The 16,683-nt window shown below is 39.1% G+C and overlaps 2 protein-coding genes across 4 annotated transcripts in view; one reads left to right on the top strand and one right to left on the bottom strand.

The window, feature by feature from the left end:
• Positions 1–4,921: 4,921 nt before the first annotated feature.
• Positions 4,922–10,339, bottom strand: tstd3 (thiosulfate sulfurtransferase like domain containing 3). Its single transcript, XM_052064868.1, has 4 exons — positions 10,098–10,339; positions 9,059–9,232; positions 6,059–6,218; positions 4,922–5,522 (listed from the first exon to the last, which is right to left on the bottom strand). Exons 1-4 carry the CDS (start codon positions 10,318–10,320, stop codon positions 5,465–5,467), a joined length of 615 nt encoding a protein of 204 aa, XP_051920828.1. The 5' UTR covers positions 10,321–10,339; the 3' UTR covers positions 4,922–5,464.
• A 347-nt stretch (positions 10,340–10,686) lies between these two features.
• usp45 (ubiquitin specific peptidase 45) overlaps positions 10,687–16,683 on the top strand; it is a 37,224-nt gene continuing 31,227 nt past the window's right edge. For 2 of the 3 annotated variants that reach the window (XM_052064691.1, XM_052064690.1), the window contains exons 1-4: positions 10,688–11,000; positions 12,589–12,699; positions 15,004–15,173; positions 16,676–16,683. The exon at positions 16,676–16,683 is cut by the window's right edge and continues 93 nt beyond it. In XM_052064691.1, coding sequence (XP_051920651.1) covers positions 12,597–12,699; positions 15,004–15,173; positions 16,676–16,683 — 281 coding nt within the window. In that variant the 5' untranslated portion in view covers positions 10,688–11,000; positions 12,589–12,596. Of the gene's footprint in view, positions 11,001–12,588; positions 12,700–15,003; positions 15,174–16,675 lie in introns of all 3 variants that reach the window. The other variant, XR_007962306.1, reaches the window with a different exon arrangement.

Here is a 16,683-nt window from a genome sequence, read left to right as displayed (position 1 = left end):
TGCCAAAATATTCAAATCAATTGAAATAATAAACAAACCTTTTCAATCAAGCTTCACGATATACCCTGTACTATTCCATACTTCCTTTTCCATATTATTCTATACTTCATTATCCCACCTACTGTATGGAAGTATGGGGCAACTCGTACAAAACAAACACCTATTCTGTCTTCATCCTGCAAAAAAGAGCCATTCTTATAATTCATAAAACACTTTACAGAGAGCACATAGCCCCACTATTGATCAATTTGCAGATACTCAAATTCCATGATTAAAGTTGCCATGAAATTCTCCAAATCCTGCAGAAAAAAAGAAAAATAATAATAATAATGAATAAATATGTTACCTACCAGCCGTAAACACAACCACCGTATTTCATCCAAAAGTGGAAGCCGATGGAAGAACAGTAATATTGAGATTAAGTCATGTGACACCTTAACCAAACGAAAGAAAACATTGAGAAACTCAATACTGAAAAATATGAAATGTAATAGTGAACATGGGATTGTTTTGTTTTACATTTCCTAGACCCAAAATCTTGATTTTCTTTTTGAGTCATATATACAGTCTATCTATCTATCTATCTATCTATCTATCTATCTATCTATCTATCTATCTATCTATCTATCTATCTATCTATCTATCTATCTATCTATCTATCTATCTATCTATCTATCTATCTATCTATCTATCTATCTATCTATCTATCTATCTATCTATCTATCTATCTATCTATCTATCTATCTATCTATCTATCTATCTATCTATCTATCTATATATATATATTCAAACTTATTTGACATTTATTGACTTTTCACAACTTTCCTTTTTCTTTCCACCTCGTTTCTTTTAACCTTCTTTGTATACTGATTGATTGGTGGGAAAATGATGCATCATGATGCAATTGTGATGATTTCTACTCCTCTAGACAGAGCTCTCAGTTTAAAGATAAAGACAGGTGCATTGGAAATTTACTACATTCCCACTACATCTTGAAACCAAGAGTGCTATCTAGAGGAGTCAAAAATGATCACAAGTGCTTCATGAAGCTACATTTGTCCATTACTATTGGAAATATAAATGTTTTTTTGAGATGTGAGCTGTCATTTGGTCATTTTTTTCTCTCCTTGATTTGCGAGTGCACATTTGATTTACCTGTACTGTATGGTAACAGAGACCTTGACTCACTTCACAACTAGCAAGAATTTGGCAGACAGAATTAAAATGCTATTATTCAATAAAGAGGCTGTGAACGTGAATGTGAATAATCGTTTGCCTAAAAGCACCCCGGGATTGGCTGGCAACCAGTCCAAGCTGTATCACACATCTTGTTCAAAGTCAGCTGTGATTACAAAAATGCCTGAACATAAAAGCTGAAGTATTTTCGTCATACCTTGATCTCAAACCCCACAGCAAAACTCAAGGAATTGACATCACTTGTCACTGAAGCTCGTTGCAAAAATAGAGGGGATGTTGCAACACCAATTTCTCTATAGCTTGCTGGGACATCTGTGAATTGAATAAGCCATCCTTCTGACCAGCAACACAAAGGTTTCACCAGATCCACACTACTTCTAAGGTTGACACAACGGCACTGGGCATTAGCCAGAAATGATGATCAGGCCTCGGAAAGTCAGAGCAGGGAGTATAGATGCAAAACTGATGTAATCTGCTCTGATGGGTGGAGGGACTTTAATTGAATGCCAAGCAGAAGCTGGAGGGTGACCTGATGAGGGCAGTGGAGGGACAAAGAACCCTGGCAAGATTTGACACAAATTAGTACTTATTAGTCTGGTCTGTTTTTGGCACATTAAAATCAAGAGTTTGCAGAAATGCAGAAAAAAGAAAATGGAATTAACTATTACCGAGGGGAAATAAGGATGCAGAACATGGGGGTGGGTGAGTGCAGTCTGAATTTTACAGTTGACATAGCACAGTGATATGAGGGGAGAAAATAGTGGTCAGGCCTGCTAACGGGGATTATCTATTGTTACCTAATGCATTACTTGATCAACCATTATACAGCAAGCAGTCCTCTTAGCCATCCTTTGCATAAAACACTTAGTTGTCTCAGGATTAGGGTGAAAATATCATGGCCTCCAAAAATGGTTACCGTATTTTCCACACTAAAAAGCGCACTGGACTAGGAGGCGCACCTTCAATGAATGGCCTGTTTTGTAATTGTTGTCATATATTGGATGCACCATTTTATAAGACGCAATCTACAATGCATACACTAGATGGAGCTACGCTCAAGGAAATGCCAACCGAACACTACACTACACTATACCCTGATTTATATAGTCAGATGTCATTAAAACTTATTTAAGAAAGAAGCGACACAGTTCACTTAACCAACAGCAAAGTTATAACATTGACTCGTTAACGTTGAACGCTCTTGCCGCTGCTCTATTTCCGTGTTCAACTGCGAAACCGATCGCCTTAAGTTTGAACTCTGCGTTGTAAGATCTCTAGTAAGGAGCCATTTTGGGGTTGACATATTACTGTAATGACAATACACAAAGTGCATCGGGTTTTAAAGCGCACCGTGAGCTTTTAAGAAAATGGTATGCTTTTAGGTGCGCCTTTTAGTGCGGAAAATATGGTATATCTGAATTTGACCAATGCCAGTAGGTTCGCTCAATGTAACAAAGCAACAGCTATGACATTACTGCACTTGTTTGGAATTATCAGATCCTTTTGGTCTCAAAGTTTTTACCGTTCACGCTCATCTTCCCATTTACACTTTGGCCCTTCTCAGTACATTTTGGGTGAATTCCAGCTTGACCTTTGCATTCGGAGTGATTTGCATCTCTTGGTGAAACTTTCTATGCTTTTGTTTCCAATCTGTCTCAAAATCTTTCATTGTGATATACCTTCACTCTTGCCCCCTTGACGTTATTTCTGCAGACAGGTTGATTTGAGGGCTTCTTCAGAGCTCTCAAATTTGGAATCAACTGCTGCTATTTTTTCTTACCCATTTGTTGTATGTTACTGAGTGTGTTTTTATTGTTTTGCTCTACAGGACATTCATGACACTGTGGCTGTGGGTGTACTGGCTAAGGACAATATTTGTGTTATATAGCTACAGTGTATCATATGATTGACTTTCCATCTTCTCTGCTTCCTGATTGTTTATTTTCATCCATAGACAACTCTGTTGTGTTTTCTTGTTGCTAAACCCCACCTTGTCCACAATAAATGCATTAATCAAAGGCAAAATCAAGGTGTAAAACTAAGCAGTTAGTGCTACTTATTGTTTGCCTGATCAAACTGGCAATAAAATATGCTTAAAGACTTTTAAACTATGCATCCAGCTCAGATACCTGGAAATAAAATTTTGATTTTTACTCCTCTAGATGGATTATCCATCCATCCATTTTCCGAACCGCTTGATCCTCACTAGGGTAGCGGGGGGTGCTGGAGGCTATCCAAGCCGTCTTCGGGCAGTAGGCGGGGGACACCCTGAATCAGTTGCCAGCCAATCACATGTATTGGTCTTCCTCATCCACTAGTTTTGGGAGGAACGGCCACTTCGCTTCAGATCTTTCAGCAGCATCAAACTGAAATCAGACAGTCTTTTCCATCTCCCTTTGAAACCTCGGTGAGAGAAGTCAATTTAAAGCAGTAGACAGCAACAATTTCAAGAACAAGTGCATCATACAGGAGATCATGAAGCATTCATTAACATTATCCGAGTGTGAGCAAGACAGCATACATTATCACAGAGGGCCAAATCCATAAAGAATGAATTTCAATCATTGGGCACGAAATGATCCCTTCATATTGTTCTGTCAATGCATCCCCTCGCTTCAAGTGATAATTTTACACCAGATTTCTGTAGACGTTGTTTGCGCACCCCAAACTGTGGGCCAAATCCACAAAGAATGAACTGTAGTCGCTGATACCATCTTTAATTGTATTTCATTTGCATTGCATTTCATCTGCACATTGCTGCGCCTTCACAAAGGATATTGCGCTAATGATATACCATGTTATGCTAATTTAAGACCTCTTGTACTTTGTACATGTCGAGCGTTACCTCACTTTGCTCAGATGTTGCAGGTTGTAATGTGTAGCCTCCCAAAAAAAAAAAAAAAAAGGTTGCTTCCACGGGCAACTGTCAAGTTTATTTGCATTGCTCAAACTGCGTGTGACTTTCAACACTGGCGTTCGTGAATTATATATTGTTTATCAATGAAGATCATTTGCATGGAGGTGGACAATTTTTCTGCCAAATATACTGCATGCATATAACCTAATTTAAATAATACCACCTGATGACCGAGACTCATTCGGCTTGGTGTCTCAGTTAGTGACGCATTTCAGCATCTGCGGGTGTTTTATGGATTAGACGCTTTCTGTGAGCTCAATTTTTACCTGTGAGCACCGCGCAGTCCTTCAGTGAATCTGGCCCCAGTGTCAAGAATTGTCTTGAGGTAATAAAAATATATAATTAAAAATAAAAAATAGCAGCCAACAACAACAAAAAAATCATAAAAATGGCGGGGGGGGGGGCAGACACTGAAAACCAATTAAATTCTTGACTGATGCATGTAGAAAGATCAGACACTGTCATTTAACATTGGCATAATCTATGTTGACATTTGCTGAGAATTAATTCAATTCATTATAAAACTGAACAACAATAAATTATTTTTCTATCTATTGACTTTGCGCTTGCGGATATGTTTCATTGAACAGAAAACAAGGTCCTTGGTCTCACACTTACAACCGATACAGAAATCTGCTGATATTGCATTCAGGGTTGGTGTTACAGTAGTGATTATTCAACGTGCATTCTAAATACACTCATCTCAGTTTTCAGAGTGTGTCATCTGAGACAACACAAGTGGGGGGTTTTTCCCCAGTAAACAAGCTATCAAAAACATAGTGTCATGGGACAGAAATGAAAGACAAATATTTTATAAATAAAAACTTTAATCATTCAGAGGTTTAAAAATAAAAGAACCACCTCATTTTCCAGCACAACATATTTACATCAACTTGAAATTTAGAATTGTTCACAATATTCAATACACCACTTTATTTTAACATTGCATAGTGCACCGTTGTTTAAATACCTTGCATTATTTAAAGTCCAGGGTAATAAAACAAGGGCATCTTCTGCATATCATATATTAATATTTAATAATCACCAGTCTTGAATGTTACAGGTAGTAAATGGATTGTCAATAATTAGAGATCACACTCAATTCACAAATATTTCAATATTATTGCCATATTGATTATTAAGGCGATCATTCGGAAATGAGCTGATGTGTGTTTAGCGAATAAATCTGTTTTGGGATTCATAGATGGGGGAAAAAAGTGACCAAATAATAAAACAAGAGAGGGAAAAAAAAGTTAACGAACACTATTATTCCATGCTGTTTGTAAATTACAGATAACTGTCAGCCAAAGAAAACAATGGAAAAAAGAACTTGAGTTTTCTGCTGAACTTTTAGTTTTGGTGTTCCTTTTTTGCCCAGTCTTGCCATCCACCCGGGTAATGCTGAACACTGGAATAGGGGACAGAATGAGGGGTGGGGAGAGAAGTCATGGGTTATAAATAATGTTTTCCCCTCTTTATAAAGTACAGTAGTAACATTGTGTTGGCATTTGTGAACAACTGGTTGACAATGGGACCTGTGAGCATAGAACGTAAAACTCCTCCAATTGCTCCCTGACACGTTGTGTCTTTAATATAATATCGTGTGTTTGTTGTACTCTATGTCAATGTTGTGACAGTTTAAATCAAATGGTCAAATTCTGTGCAATGCATTTAGGAGCTACAATGTCTTAGCTTTAATCATAAGAGTTGAGTCTTTTTTAGTAATACATTAGTAGTATGTAAGTAAAGCAAGCATGGTAGAGAAAATTAACACGTTATTATTTATAATAATTACAATGTTTTCATTGAGAATATGGTGCAAGATAAGATCAGTAACATTTAACCTCCTTGTTCTAATAACAATTTCAGCTTCCAAGGAGTCACACTCAGTTCCATTAACATCCAGATTTTCCAGAATTCTGCAACACAACTAAGGAGTCTTACTCTTTGTATCCAAGTTCGGAGGCCATGTCAAGTGCATTCTTGCTCCTGATACCTGCCAGGCAGGTGAACACAATGTTGTCTATCTTCTGCGGTATCTCACCACCATACTTCTCATTGAACTCTTCCGGATCTAGCTGCAGAGCTGTGTTCACCTGACCCACTGCGAAGACGTGAATACACAAATGTTATTCTCAATTTTGGCAATTGATGGAATGAGAACCCAAATGTAAGTGATAAACCTATTTTGGGTGGGCCACGGACAAGTAGTAAAAAATTGCAGGGGGTGGATTTCCAATGGCTCTGACACACTTAGATACATTTTGAGGTTACGAATGGCACACAATAACCTGAATTGCTGGAGGGGGCGAAAGAAGGCATGCTGGGTTACTCATCGTTTTTAAATTGACGATGACACCGGATGGATGGATGTTTCATTTTTATGGGCCAGAAGTGTTTTTCATAGTAATAATTACTATCATTGTGACTTTACTAATACATTAGCATGGCCTGGTGGTCCAGTGGTGAGCACGTCGACCTCACAGTGCAGAGATCGTGGGTTTGATCCCCGCTCTGGCCTCCGTGTGTGGAGTTTGCATGTTCTTCCCGGGCCTGCGTGGTTTTTCTCTGGGTACTGCGGTTTCCTCCCACATTCCAAAAACATGCATGGAAGGCTGAATGAAGACTCATTCATTCAGGTTCCAAGGAGTCACACTCAGCCCCATTAACATCCAGATTTTCCAGAATTCTGCAACACAACTAAGGAGTCTTACTCTTCGTATCCCAGTTCAGAGGCCATGTCAAGTGCATTCTTGCTCCTGATACCTGCCAGGCAGGTGAACACAATGTTGTCTATCTTCTGCGGTATCTCACCACCATACTTCTCATTGAACTCTTCCGGATCTACAGCACTTTGTATGCAGCGATGGCTGTTTGAAAGTGCTCTATAAATACTGTTGACTTGACTTGACTTGCCTCAAAACCAGCACTGATTTTTTGATTGGGAGGAATGTTGGCGCCATTTGACTGTCGTTGGTGGACATCCACGGGGAGCTTGTGTCTTGCGCCTGAAGTAGGCAGTATTTTCACAGCCTCGCTTTGTTCAGCGAAAAGGTCGGTGCTGATGGACAGTCTGTGGCTGGATGGATGCATGGATTGAGGAGCCGACGATGAGAAGAAAGGAGCGTCAACGCAGAGCGCCGATGCATATGTGGAACTGGGAGTCGCAGCTTGGAATTGAAGTGGACTTACATGGGACAGGAGAAGAGAGCCAATCTCTCTTTTTCGTTAATAGATGCTCCAGCTTCTTGTTGCTTTCAAGCTTAGCTTTTGGCAGACGTGCACATTGCAGCATGACGTCTTTGATCCACTGGTGAAAAGGACACTTTGATTCGCTCCTCTTTCATCTATAACTGCTTCAGACAACAGAGTGTATGGAGGAAAGTGTTTAAGATTGCATGATTGTCGGTGTCTCATGTGTTGTTTTGTATTATTTTTTTTAACAAATTTGGGCGATATCGCCGTCTACAGAGTGAAACTTTGTCGAAAACCGAGGAACCCCAGTACAGTGAAATAGTTAACATCTCCAGCTGGACTGCCTTTTATTTGGAAAATAACAAATTAATTTTGATAGGCATGCTTTAGACATGTCATTACTTGTGTGGTAATGATATATTCAGTATTTGCTACAGCTGTGGCCCATTCTGGGTTCCCACAGGAGGGGTGTGCCAATTTGATATTGATGTGGCTATCGGTCCAATATCACCCCAAAACTGTATCGGATTCTTCCGGTCTACATAAAAAAATCTCTGATATTAGCAATCATATACAAGCGTCCTTTATGCAACCCTTTCCAGACTCCGCAGTCTTTTCCAAACTCAGCTCCTGCGCTTATAACCATCAGCGTCTGGATCTAGCATGCAGAGCCCACTGATCAAAGCAACTATGCTCTTGTTTGAGGTTGAATTTAGCAACCCAATCATCATCATCATCATCATCATCGTCCGAACCGCTTGATCTTCACTAGGGTCGCGGGGGGTGCTGGAGCCTATCCCAGCTGTCTTCGGGCAGTAGGCGGTGGACACCCTGAATCGGTTGCCAGCCAATCACAGGGCACACAGAGACAAACAACCATCCACACGCACACTCACACCTAGGGACAAATTAGAGTGTTCAATCAGCCTGCCACGCATATTTTTGGAATGTGGGAGGAAACCGGAGCACCCGGAGAAAGCCCACGCAGGCCCGGGGAGAAGATGCAGACTCCACACAGGGAGGCCGGAGCTGGAATCGAACCCGGTACCTCTGCACTGTGAAGCCGACGTGCTAACCACTGGACTACCGGGCCGCCCTTTATGCAACCCAAGTCTTTTAAATAAATCGGTCATATTTTCTCATACCTATAGTTGCTGACTATTATTCTTTGTTTGAATACTACCACGTAATCCAGTCTAACATTTCATACAAAAAAAAAGCATGTGTCATTCCTGCTGATATAATATCTGACGATATCGTATTGGAGAGTACCTGAGGGCACAATATTGGTATTGTATCGGGAGTGAAAAAAATTGTATTGGGACACCCTTATCACAGACAGCATTCGGTAAGAGAACATTTAAGTGCTTCACACACGAGCTTCATGTTTATTTCGTAACAAACATGATGCAGCTCAGCCTCTGGCTAGAGACTTTATGGCTAGATATTTGAGGTACAGTCATTAACTAAATAAAGTGTTCCATTTTATATGTTAAGATGCAGTCATTAAATAAATAAAATGTTCCATTGTATGTGTTAAATTATGTAATGTGATGAATGAGAGGCAGTGTTAAAAATTCAACTACACTTGTAAGCGTATGCACACTAAATTGTCGATGTAAGGGGCAGTGGGTGCCATATAAAATTTAGCCTCGGGCGCCACGTTGTGGCTTGGATCAATTGGATCATCCACGGTCCACGTCTCTGTTACAAATACTGTAATTTCAATTATGGGAAATCAACACTTACAGGGAATGTTAATTGAGCCAGGGATGGAGCCATATTCTCGGAGCTCCCATGGCTCTCTGACATCGATAATGACAGACTTCCCACCAGCCAAGAGCTTCTTCAACTGCTCATAAGTCACATCCGAGCTCGGTGGCACCAAACTGAATCTGCGGCAACCCAGCCAAGACTCTGGAGCTGAAGGACAACCAAACAACTTGCCACATATTGGAAATGCATGAGACAAAATTATTGTGGGTTGGGTTTTTTTTTGTCATGTACATACTAGTATGTGCACCAAAACTGAGTGAACTGTTAATAGAGGAATGTGAAAAAAAAACCTTAACGTGACTTAATTCCGAAAACTATGACAAATTGTTCTTCAAATTCACTTGCACATCTCTACTTATGCCCACTTCACCCTTTGAAAATACCAAAGCAATCACCACATTAATTTGAATCTTCTGGGCATCGACCGGTAGCTTGTTCCTCCCATAGATGTATACTATAGAGAAAAAGCTAGAAAAAAAGATAACCAATCATCACCAAATTAATGCCCACATACCCATCCGTGCCCACAATAATCTCTGAAAATATAAAGACAATCACCCCAATATTTTGGATTTTATGGTCATCAAGTGTTTCCCTCTTCTCTAAAAACATTTCAGCGTGATTTTATGTCACAAAACTACAACCAATCGCCACAATTCACGTGGACATCACTAACACTATGCCCACGTCAATGAAAATATCAAAACGATCGCGCCTATCTCAACTCCACACAGTAAGGGCGGTGCAGGGATCGAACCCTCAACCTCTGCCCTGTGAGGTCGACGGGCAAACCACTCGGGTCGCCCGCTTAGTGTTCATATAATCCAAAATACTGAGGCAACTGTCCATATTTTCGGAGATCAACGTGGGCATGTGTTGACATGTGCACATGAAATTTGGTGGCAGTTGGTCGTAGTGTTCTAACATTGACACTCGTTATGATTTTTTTACACGCACATTAAGCATTTTTTTAAGACTGTCGCCTGTTGACAACGCATAACAGGACACTCACTTGTGTCAAGACCTTGAGTGTTGACAAAACCTGCCAGGTGGATTCGGCTGCTTGGGACCAAGGCACGATGAAGGACGTTACTGTCCCACAATAGTCGTGGGGCTACTCTAGAAAATCTCACGCACATTCGGAGAGCCATATGCAATAAGCAGCGTCTATAAAAAAGACGAATTTCGCTTGCAAAACACAAACACATTAATAAATGCGAGCTGAGCATGCGCATTCGCGCAGAGTACGAATCGCGTAGAGGACCAAAGAAAAGAGCACCACAGTTTATGATCCTTACAACTTTAAAAAAAGTTATTTATCCACTATATAACTGGGTGCGTACTAAAATAGTGCATGATATGATTTATTAAATAATCTCGAAATACAGAAAAGGCAAAAATTAAATGATAATGTTACTCAGAGAAGCCACTGCGGATTTCTACAAATTTGGCTCATAACTTGATGAGTTGGTGTTTGAATGAAAACGTTTGAATAAAACCTTTATTAAATTATTCTTTACTTTTCCGCCCATTTTATAAATCTTTAAAATTGGTGAGACAAACTACTTTCACAGAGACTTCCACTTTTCGGATGGGCATGAATGCAACACTGCCGATTGCCATATTGCTTCCGAGTGCGTCACATGTTTACGTATCTGCGTTGCTCGTTGATGCTATAAACTCTGACAGCATTTAGTCAAGGTTAACAGTGGATGTATCTTGCTTACGTGTTATTCCACGTGTTCGACTTTAGTTCTCATACCTTTGTTTCCAAGCATATAGAAAGAAAACAGTTGTCTTACTTGCATTATTTGTGGCGGAAGCTTGTGGCTCGCCTATTTGCTAGCCAAGGAGAGTTAGCATCACTGGTCTTTACTCACACTGTCCATCATTGGGACAAAAAAAAAATAAAAAGGTGAGTTCCTTAAGGCTTCGTTCTCATGAATCCCGAGTTTAATATGCAAATGGTCACTTCGTACATCTTGGGCATTAATCTTGGCTATTATATGCTTTAAAACTCATCTTAAAACTCATTATTTGGCTTTTGACTCAGAATGAGACTTGATTTTTTTTGTTTGACTGTTTCTGCTGTCTTCTTTAGTCATTTGTTGTTTCATTGTTTGTTGCTGTATGAATTATTTTGGCCTATGTACAGTACATTGTATACAGCAGTGATTCTATAAATTTTATAAAGTCCTCTACAAGTACAGTTGAGTTGAGTTTAATTTAAACTGTGCTAATTAGGATCGCTAAGTGACCTTATTTTCTGAAGCACTTGGTGAATGCCGCAAATTAAATTTATGTTCCAGCCGAACAGAAAGTAATATGTAATGCAGTATACAGTATCTTGAATATTATCCAGATATCTGTTGTGATCACGGATTAACTAGGAAGATTCTTTAATTAGTTAGATTTTTAAATGTTCTATTATATTGAAGTATTTTAGATTCATCGTTCGTATGTTTAAATGTCAAGAGGGTCAAGAGTCAAGAGGTAAATTGCTGTGGTGGACGTTATGTACCAATTCTCAAGTTCCACACATTGTTTTTGTTGTCTGACATGACAAGTAAGGCTGGGTAATATGGTTTTCCAAATAAATTGCAGGTTTTGTTTTCCTCTCTACCAAAAATCTACCCACCACTTCACTTATATAACTTTTTTTTCTTTGTGCAATTTTATTTCCAAACATTAGCTTCACTCAATTTATCCAGAAATTATAGTGTTGTTTTTTTCTCTCTATAATATTATACTAAATGTTTCCATCGATGATGTGAATCCCTTATATTCTTGTTAAAAATCCTATTTTTCAAAACACGTATGTAGACATGATTACTAATAAATAAACAGGAAAAAATGATGAACAAAATAACATCAAAATGTGACCTGTCTGGCTCCATTTATTTGTATTTTGCGATTTTTTTTTTTACCACAAGCAGATGACCTCTGCACAATATTTGTGGCATGGATGCACAGACTGTCAGTCAGTCAGTCAGGTAGTCAGTCAGTCAAGTTTCCAACATATTAATCATGCACTGTTTTTGCAATGTATAAATGGACACTGTCTTTGGCATTGTTAAGCGCAACTGGCTTCGTAATATCCTATTGCTTTTTTGTCATATATAACCTATTGTTGAAATGGTTACACATGTTATACAAATGCTTATTAACAAGAATTCAAGTCACCTGTTGCTTTTTTTTCTTCCTGACAAATAGTCACTTAACATTTTGGAAAAGTCACTAAATATAGCAACAAATGTTTTGACACTGACTATACTTTTGCAAATCAGCTCCACTCTACTGCCACCCATGATGTGTTATGTTAGTGGTGATACACTTTGAACTGTGGAATCTGTTTAATTAAAACATACCGGTGTATATATAATAAAAATCATCCTGGTGTGAAATACTCTATAAAATTAATCACCCAGCCCCAATGGCAAGGGAAAACAGCAATTTAGTACAATGTGCTTGTTTTGTGTCATCATGTCAATCTTAACCTGCAGAGTTCCAAATGCGCCTTAAGGAGCCCCTGCCCTTGACAGCCGCCAACATGACTAAGCGGACAAATAAACCTCGAAAACCTCGAGATGACGAATCATCAGATGAAGTCAGTGGTAAGTCACTTCAGTACAACATGTGTTATTCCTTTTTTTTGTTTGATTTTTAAATAACTGATTATTGGCGATGCTTATTCGACTGCTTATGGGTTTGGGGTACAAAATATAATGAATATTTGATTAATGCCATGAAAAAAATGATTCCGCAAACAAATGAGTAATTTTCAGCCATCTCGTTACCTATGCGTCCCGCATCCTAGACGCATAATTTTCCCACGGGACGCACAGTTCCAAATAATGTGCGTTTTTGGGACGCAAGGAAATTTCTCAGTCAAAACAAAACAAAAAAAAGCTACAGTACATCTTTTTTTCCAGCAACGATCGCAGTTTGATCATCACCGCCATTGTTGTTTTGATGTCGCGTTACGAGATTTCCGTTCTCGCGAGACGGGATTGGCGAGACGGGCCTTCACCTCACGGGAAGCAGATGATTGCCAAGTTGTGTAATGTTAAAACAAGTGTTTTGCGAACCAGTGTTGCGAAAGTTTATTGCCGAGATATCACAGAGGAAGCAGCTAAAGTTGGATAGCTTTTTGCGATGATAAATTGACTTTGAGAAGGCTTGCATCATTGGAAGCAGAGTAAAGAAAGGAGAATTTATGAACTCAAACTGAACCATGGGATGAAATAAGAATCTATTTCTCAGCAAATCTTGTATGCCTGAATTCTTTACATTTTTGCAGCATTTGTTTGTAAGAAATAAACCTATTATCAGTGTATATAGTTGTTGTTTGTGTTATTATGTGCAATTGAATAAGTAGACCATTTCAGAATTCGAAATTTGGGACTCATACTTTATGATCAGTGAGTCCCTGGGACTCGCAGGGCTCAAACTGTAAAATTTTCACTGCATTTTTATCATTTGGTTCATTAGTTCACTTTTCACAAATGAAATATACTTGAAGTAGTGGTAAAAAACGAGTTTGTTGTTGCAATCCCTTATTTTAGTGTCACCTTTGTAGAGGAGTTGTTGTTTCTAGTAGTGTACGGTGAACTTTTTTGATGCTTTTGGTTTTTGTGAATTTGGCACCCTCAGGTCCAATGTTAGTGAAATTATGATACTCTGGCTGGGCCTTGTTTGAGTTTGGACCATTACGGTTCTTTGATTCAATACCATTTCGTAACATTTCTCAATTTTGATTCTTTAAAAAAAAGGCAGCTAAATGGAGATGTTTTGGGGTGAAATCATGTTAACCTCTGCTTTTTAATTTCATGAACTTTTTGCTCTGTGTGAAATTTACAATGAGTTACTTTTCATCCAGTCTATTCATGTCAAACCTATGAACATGAACTTTTCACATGAGAACTTTATTTTTGAGAACTTCAAGAAACTACACTCATGCAACACAATTCATACACAAAGCATGTTATTGAACACCCATTGAAGTGCTAACCTAATGTTTTTATTTAGAGGTTAAAAAATATCTACATAATAGACACAAAACTGCATTTAATGGACATGTAAGGACAATCTGTATACTGTATTTACAGTATTAGTGTAAACCAGAGGTGTCAAACTCCAGTCTGCAAGAGCCGGTATACTACAAGTTTAAGATGTTTCCCTCCTCCCACACACCTGATTCAAAATGACAAGCACTCCACTTTTCTGAAGACTGGCTTGTTTAAAAAATATATTTTATTATTTTCAAACGAATTTCAGCAAACCTTTAAATGCAAGCGAAATGGCCCAGAAGGACAGCCGACCTAGTGGAGGGTGACGGCCGCCACCGTGGGGTCCCACTGGGCACCCCAGCTGGCGAGATCCGCGTGAAGGGTCCGGTGCTTGTATAGAGTTGCTGCCAAGAGTGCCTGGTAGGATGGAGCAGCAGAGCTGGGTGGGAATAGGAGTAGCCCGAGGGCTTAGGCATGCAGACTCGCTGAGCATGCGCATTTGCGCATGACTTGGTGCAAACAATTTTTTGAAACAAGGTACTTTTTATCACTAGTACATACTGTACATTTTTAACATTAGTTAGACATGAAATATAATTTTTATAAGCATCTAGGTACGTGCATACATCTGTGATTTATATTTTTTATTTATTCCTGTATTTTATTTTTATTTTTTTTGAATCCGTGTACAATGCAGTGGGTCGATTTTATAGTGCGGTTACTCAGTGCAATACATGCCATTTCTGATTCTATGGTTATCACACCGAGTACCCTTCTGTGGTGGCTTCATAAAAAGTCAAAGAAAACTGATAACATTAAAGAGTATACTAGTAGATAATTTCAGGTGATTTTATGCTCATTTTTGACTGTTTTTAAAGTTTATTTTAATGTTGTACGTTTCTGATGCAGGGTTGACTTGCCAACATGTGACGAAGGCAGTGGACTTAAGCTTGGTGAAGAAATCTGTGTTGTCCAGCTTGTGGTTGGTGTGTTCTGAGTGCCTGAAGGAAAGAACCATGATCAAGAGTGAGCCAGCAGGATTTCAAGACATCTTAGTTTGCCTCAAGTGTGGTTTCCAAGTAAGACTTCCATCAGACACACACTGGAGAGACTGACGAGTCCCCCCCCCCCCCCCCCCCCCCATATATTTACCCCTTCTAAAGCGTTTTCTTTTCGCCACTGACCATTTTCGGCTCCTCGGTCCGCCATTGCTTTTTGCACTTGTCCTGTTGAATAATTGTGACGTTGGTTGTCTTTCGAGGACATGAAGGTTGAATGAGCGCTACCCGAACGTCCATACTGCAGTCACATTGAATGCATATCCGATTTACTTTATGTCCACCAAGGAAAGGGGGCTGGGTTGGATTTGAAAAAAAAAAAGGAATAGTACTGTTCAGATTAACATGAAAATATCAGATGCATGTCATGTATGGCCAAAAAAATCAGAATTGTCCTGCAGTGTGAACATGGCCTCAGAGACATAATTACTGGAGATTGGACTCTCTGTTTTTGAAAGTTTCAACATATGCCGTTTAGTTTCTATGACTAGCGTGCAGTGAACTCGGTTAGTGCCACACTTACTGTTTTTCATTCGATTAGTTTATATTTATAGCCTACAAGTTTTTGAACAATGACTTTACTCCTGCATTAGAGTGGGTCAATCCAAACTCGTGCTGCTATTACTGCCTACCTATTTAATTTGTTAGTGACCTGTATTTTAATGGTAAAGAATCAAAACAAAGTGTTCCTTATTCTCCACTCACGATTTATGCGCACTGCTTTGCAAATACAGTATATATGGAGCACTGATATTAAAACTGTTCAGTATTTGGAATTATTGATCGTGGTCTCATGTGCTGATCAGTGTGGGAACGTAACGTTTTGGTGGGCCTTCGTGGATTTCAAATTAGGTCCCATTACTCTTTAAGTTGAAGTCGACATGCTTCGAGTTTAACTCACAGCATGTCAGAAAAAGAGCGAAAATGTTGATCCGTCCGGTCTCCATTATTGTCTTGTATTGCTTAAAACACAAATATGATCATAATTATAATAATCATAATATAAAAACACCTCAGTATCAGCCTCATGACAGCCCATTCGGAGTTTGCCTAGGAAACCATAGGTACTCTGAGACCATGAGAGACAAAATTTTCTGGTCAGATTAGACAAAAATTGAACTGTAAACTGTGAGTGCTAGACAACATGTCATCTCGTAAGGCTAAGGCCATGCCCCCAATGATGCATGTTTTTCAGCAGCCGTCATTTGGAGACTTGTCAGGAAGAGTAAGGAATTCAGCAGTTTAAAGAGACATCATGGATGAAAACCTATTTGACTCGAGACTGGAGTGACCCTCGGCACACAGCCAAGATATCAAAGAGGTGCCTGCAGGACAGCTCTGTGAATGTCCTTGAGTTTCCCTTCACCATACTCAAATCAGAATGTGGAACTGGCTGTGCATCCTACATGATGGCGCTTGAGAGCTGCTCCAAAGAAAAAATGAAAGCAGATCTTCATACTACTGCATGGAAGTGTTGTTTCTGTGCTATTATTTTAATAACATGCAGCGTATAATTTTTACAGGGCTGTAA

Source organism: Hippocampus zosterae, chromosome 5, assembly GCF_025434085.1.
Source record: "Hippocampus zosterae strain Florida chromosome 5, ASM2543408v3, whole genome shotgun sequence".
Taxonomy (NCBI): domain Eukaryota; kingdom Metazoa; phylum Chordata; class Actinopteri; order Syngnathiformes; family Syngnathidae; genus Hippocampus; species Hippocampus zosterae.
Note: the sequence above shows the minus strand (reverse complement) of the source record. Positions and strands in the feature narration are given on the sequence as shown.

What these genes read in the sequence shown, in the direction of transcription:
- tstd3 (XM_052064868.1), bottom strand. Translation starts at nt 10,320, where the DNA reads ATGCGCATGCTCAGCTCGCATTTATTAATGTGTTTGTGTTTTGCAAGC. An exon ending in CACTCAAGGTCTTGACACAA is followed by an intron (nt 9,233 to 10,097) that starts GTGAGTGTCCTG and finishes GTTGTCCTTCAG; the next exon opens with CTCCAGAGTCTTGGCTGGGT. An exon ending in TCCGAACTTGGATACAAAGA is followed by an intron (nt 5,523 to 6,058) that starts GTAAGACTCCTT and finishes CCCCTATTCCAG; the next exon opens with TGTTCAGCATTACCCGGGTG.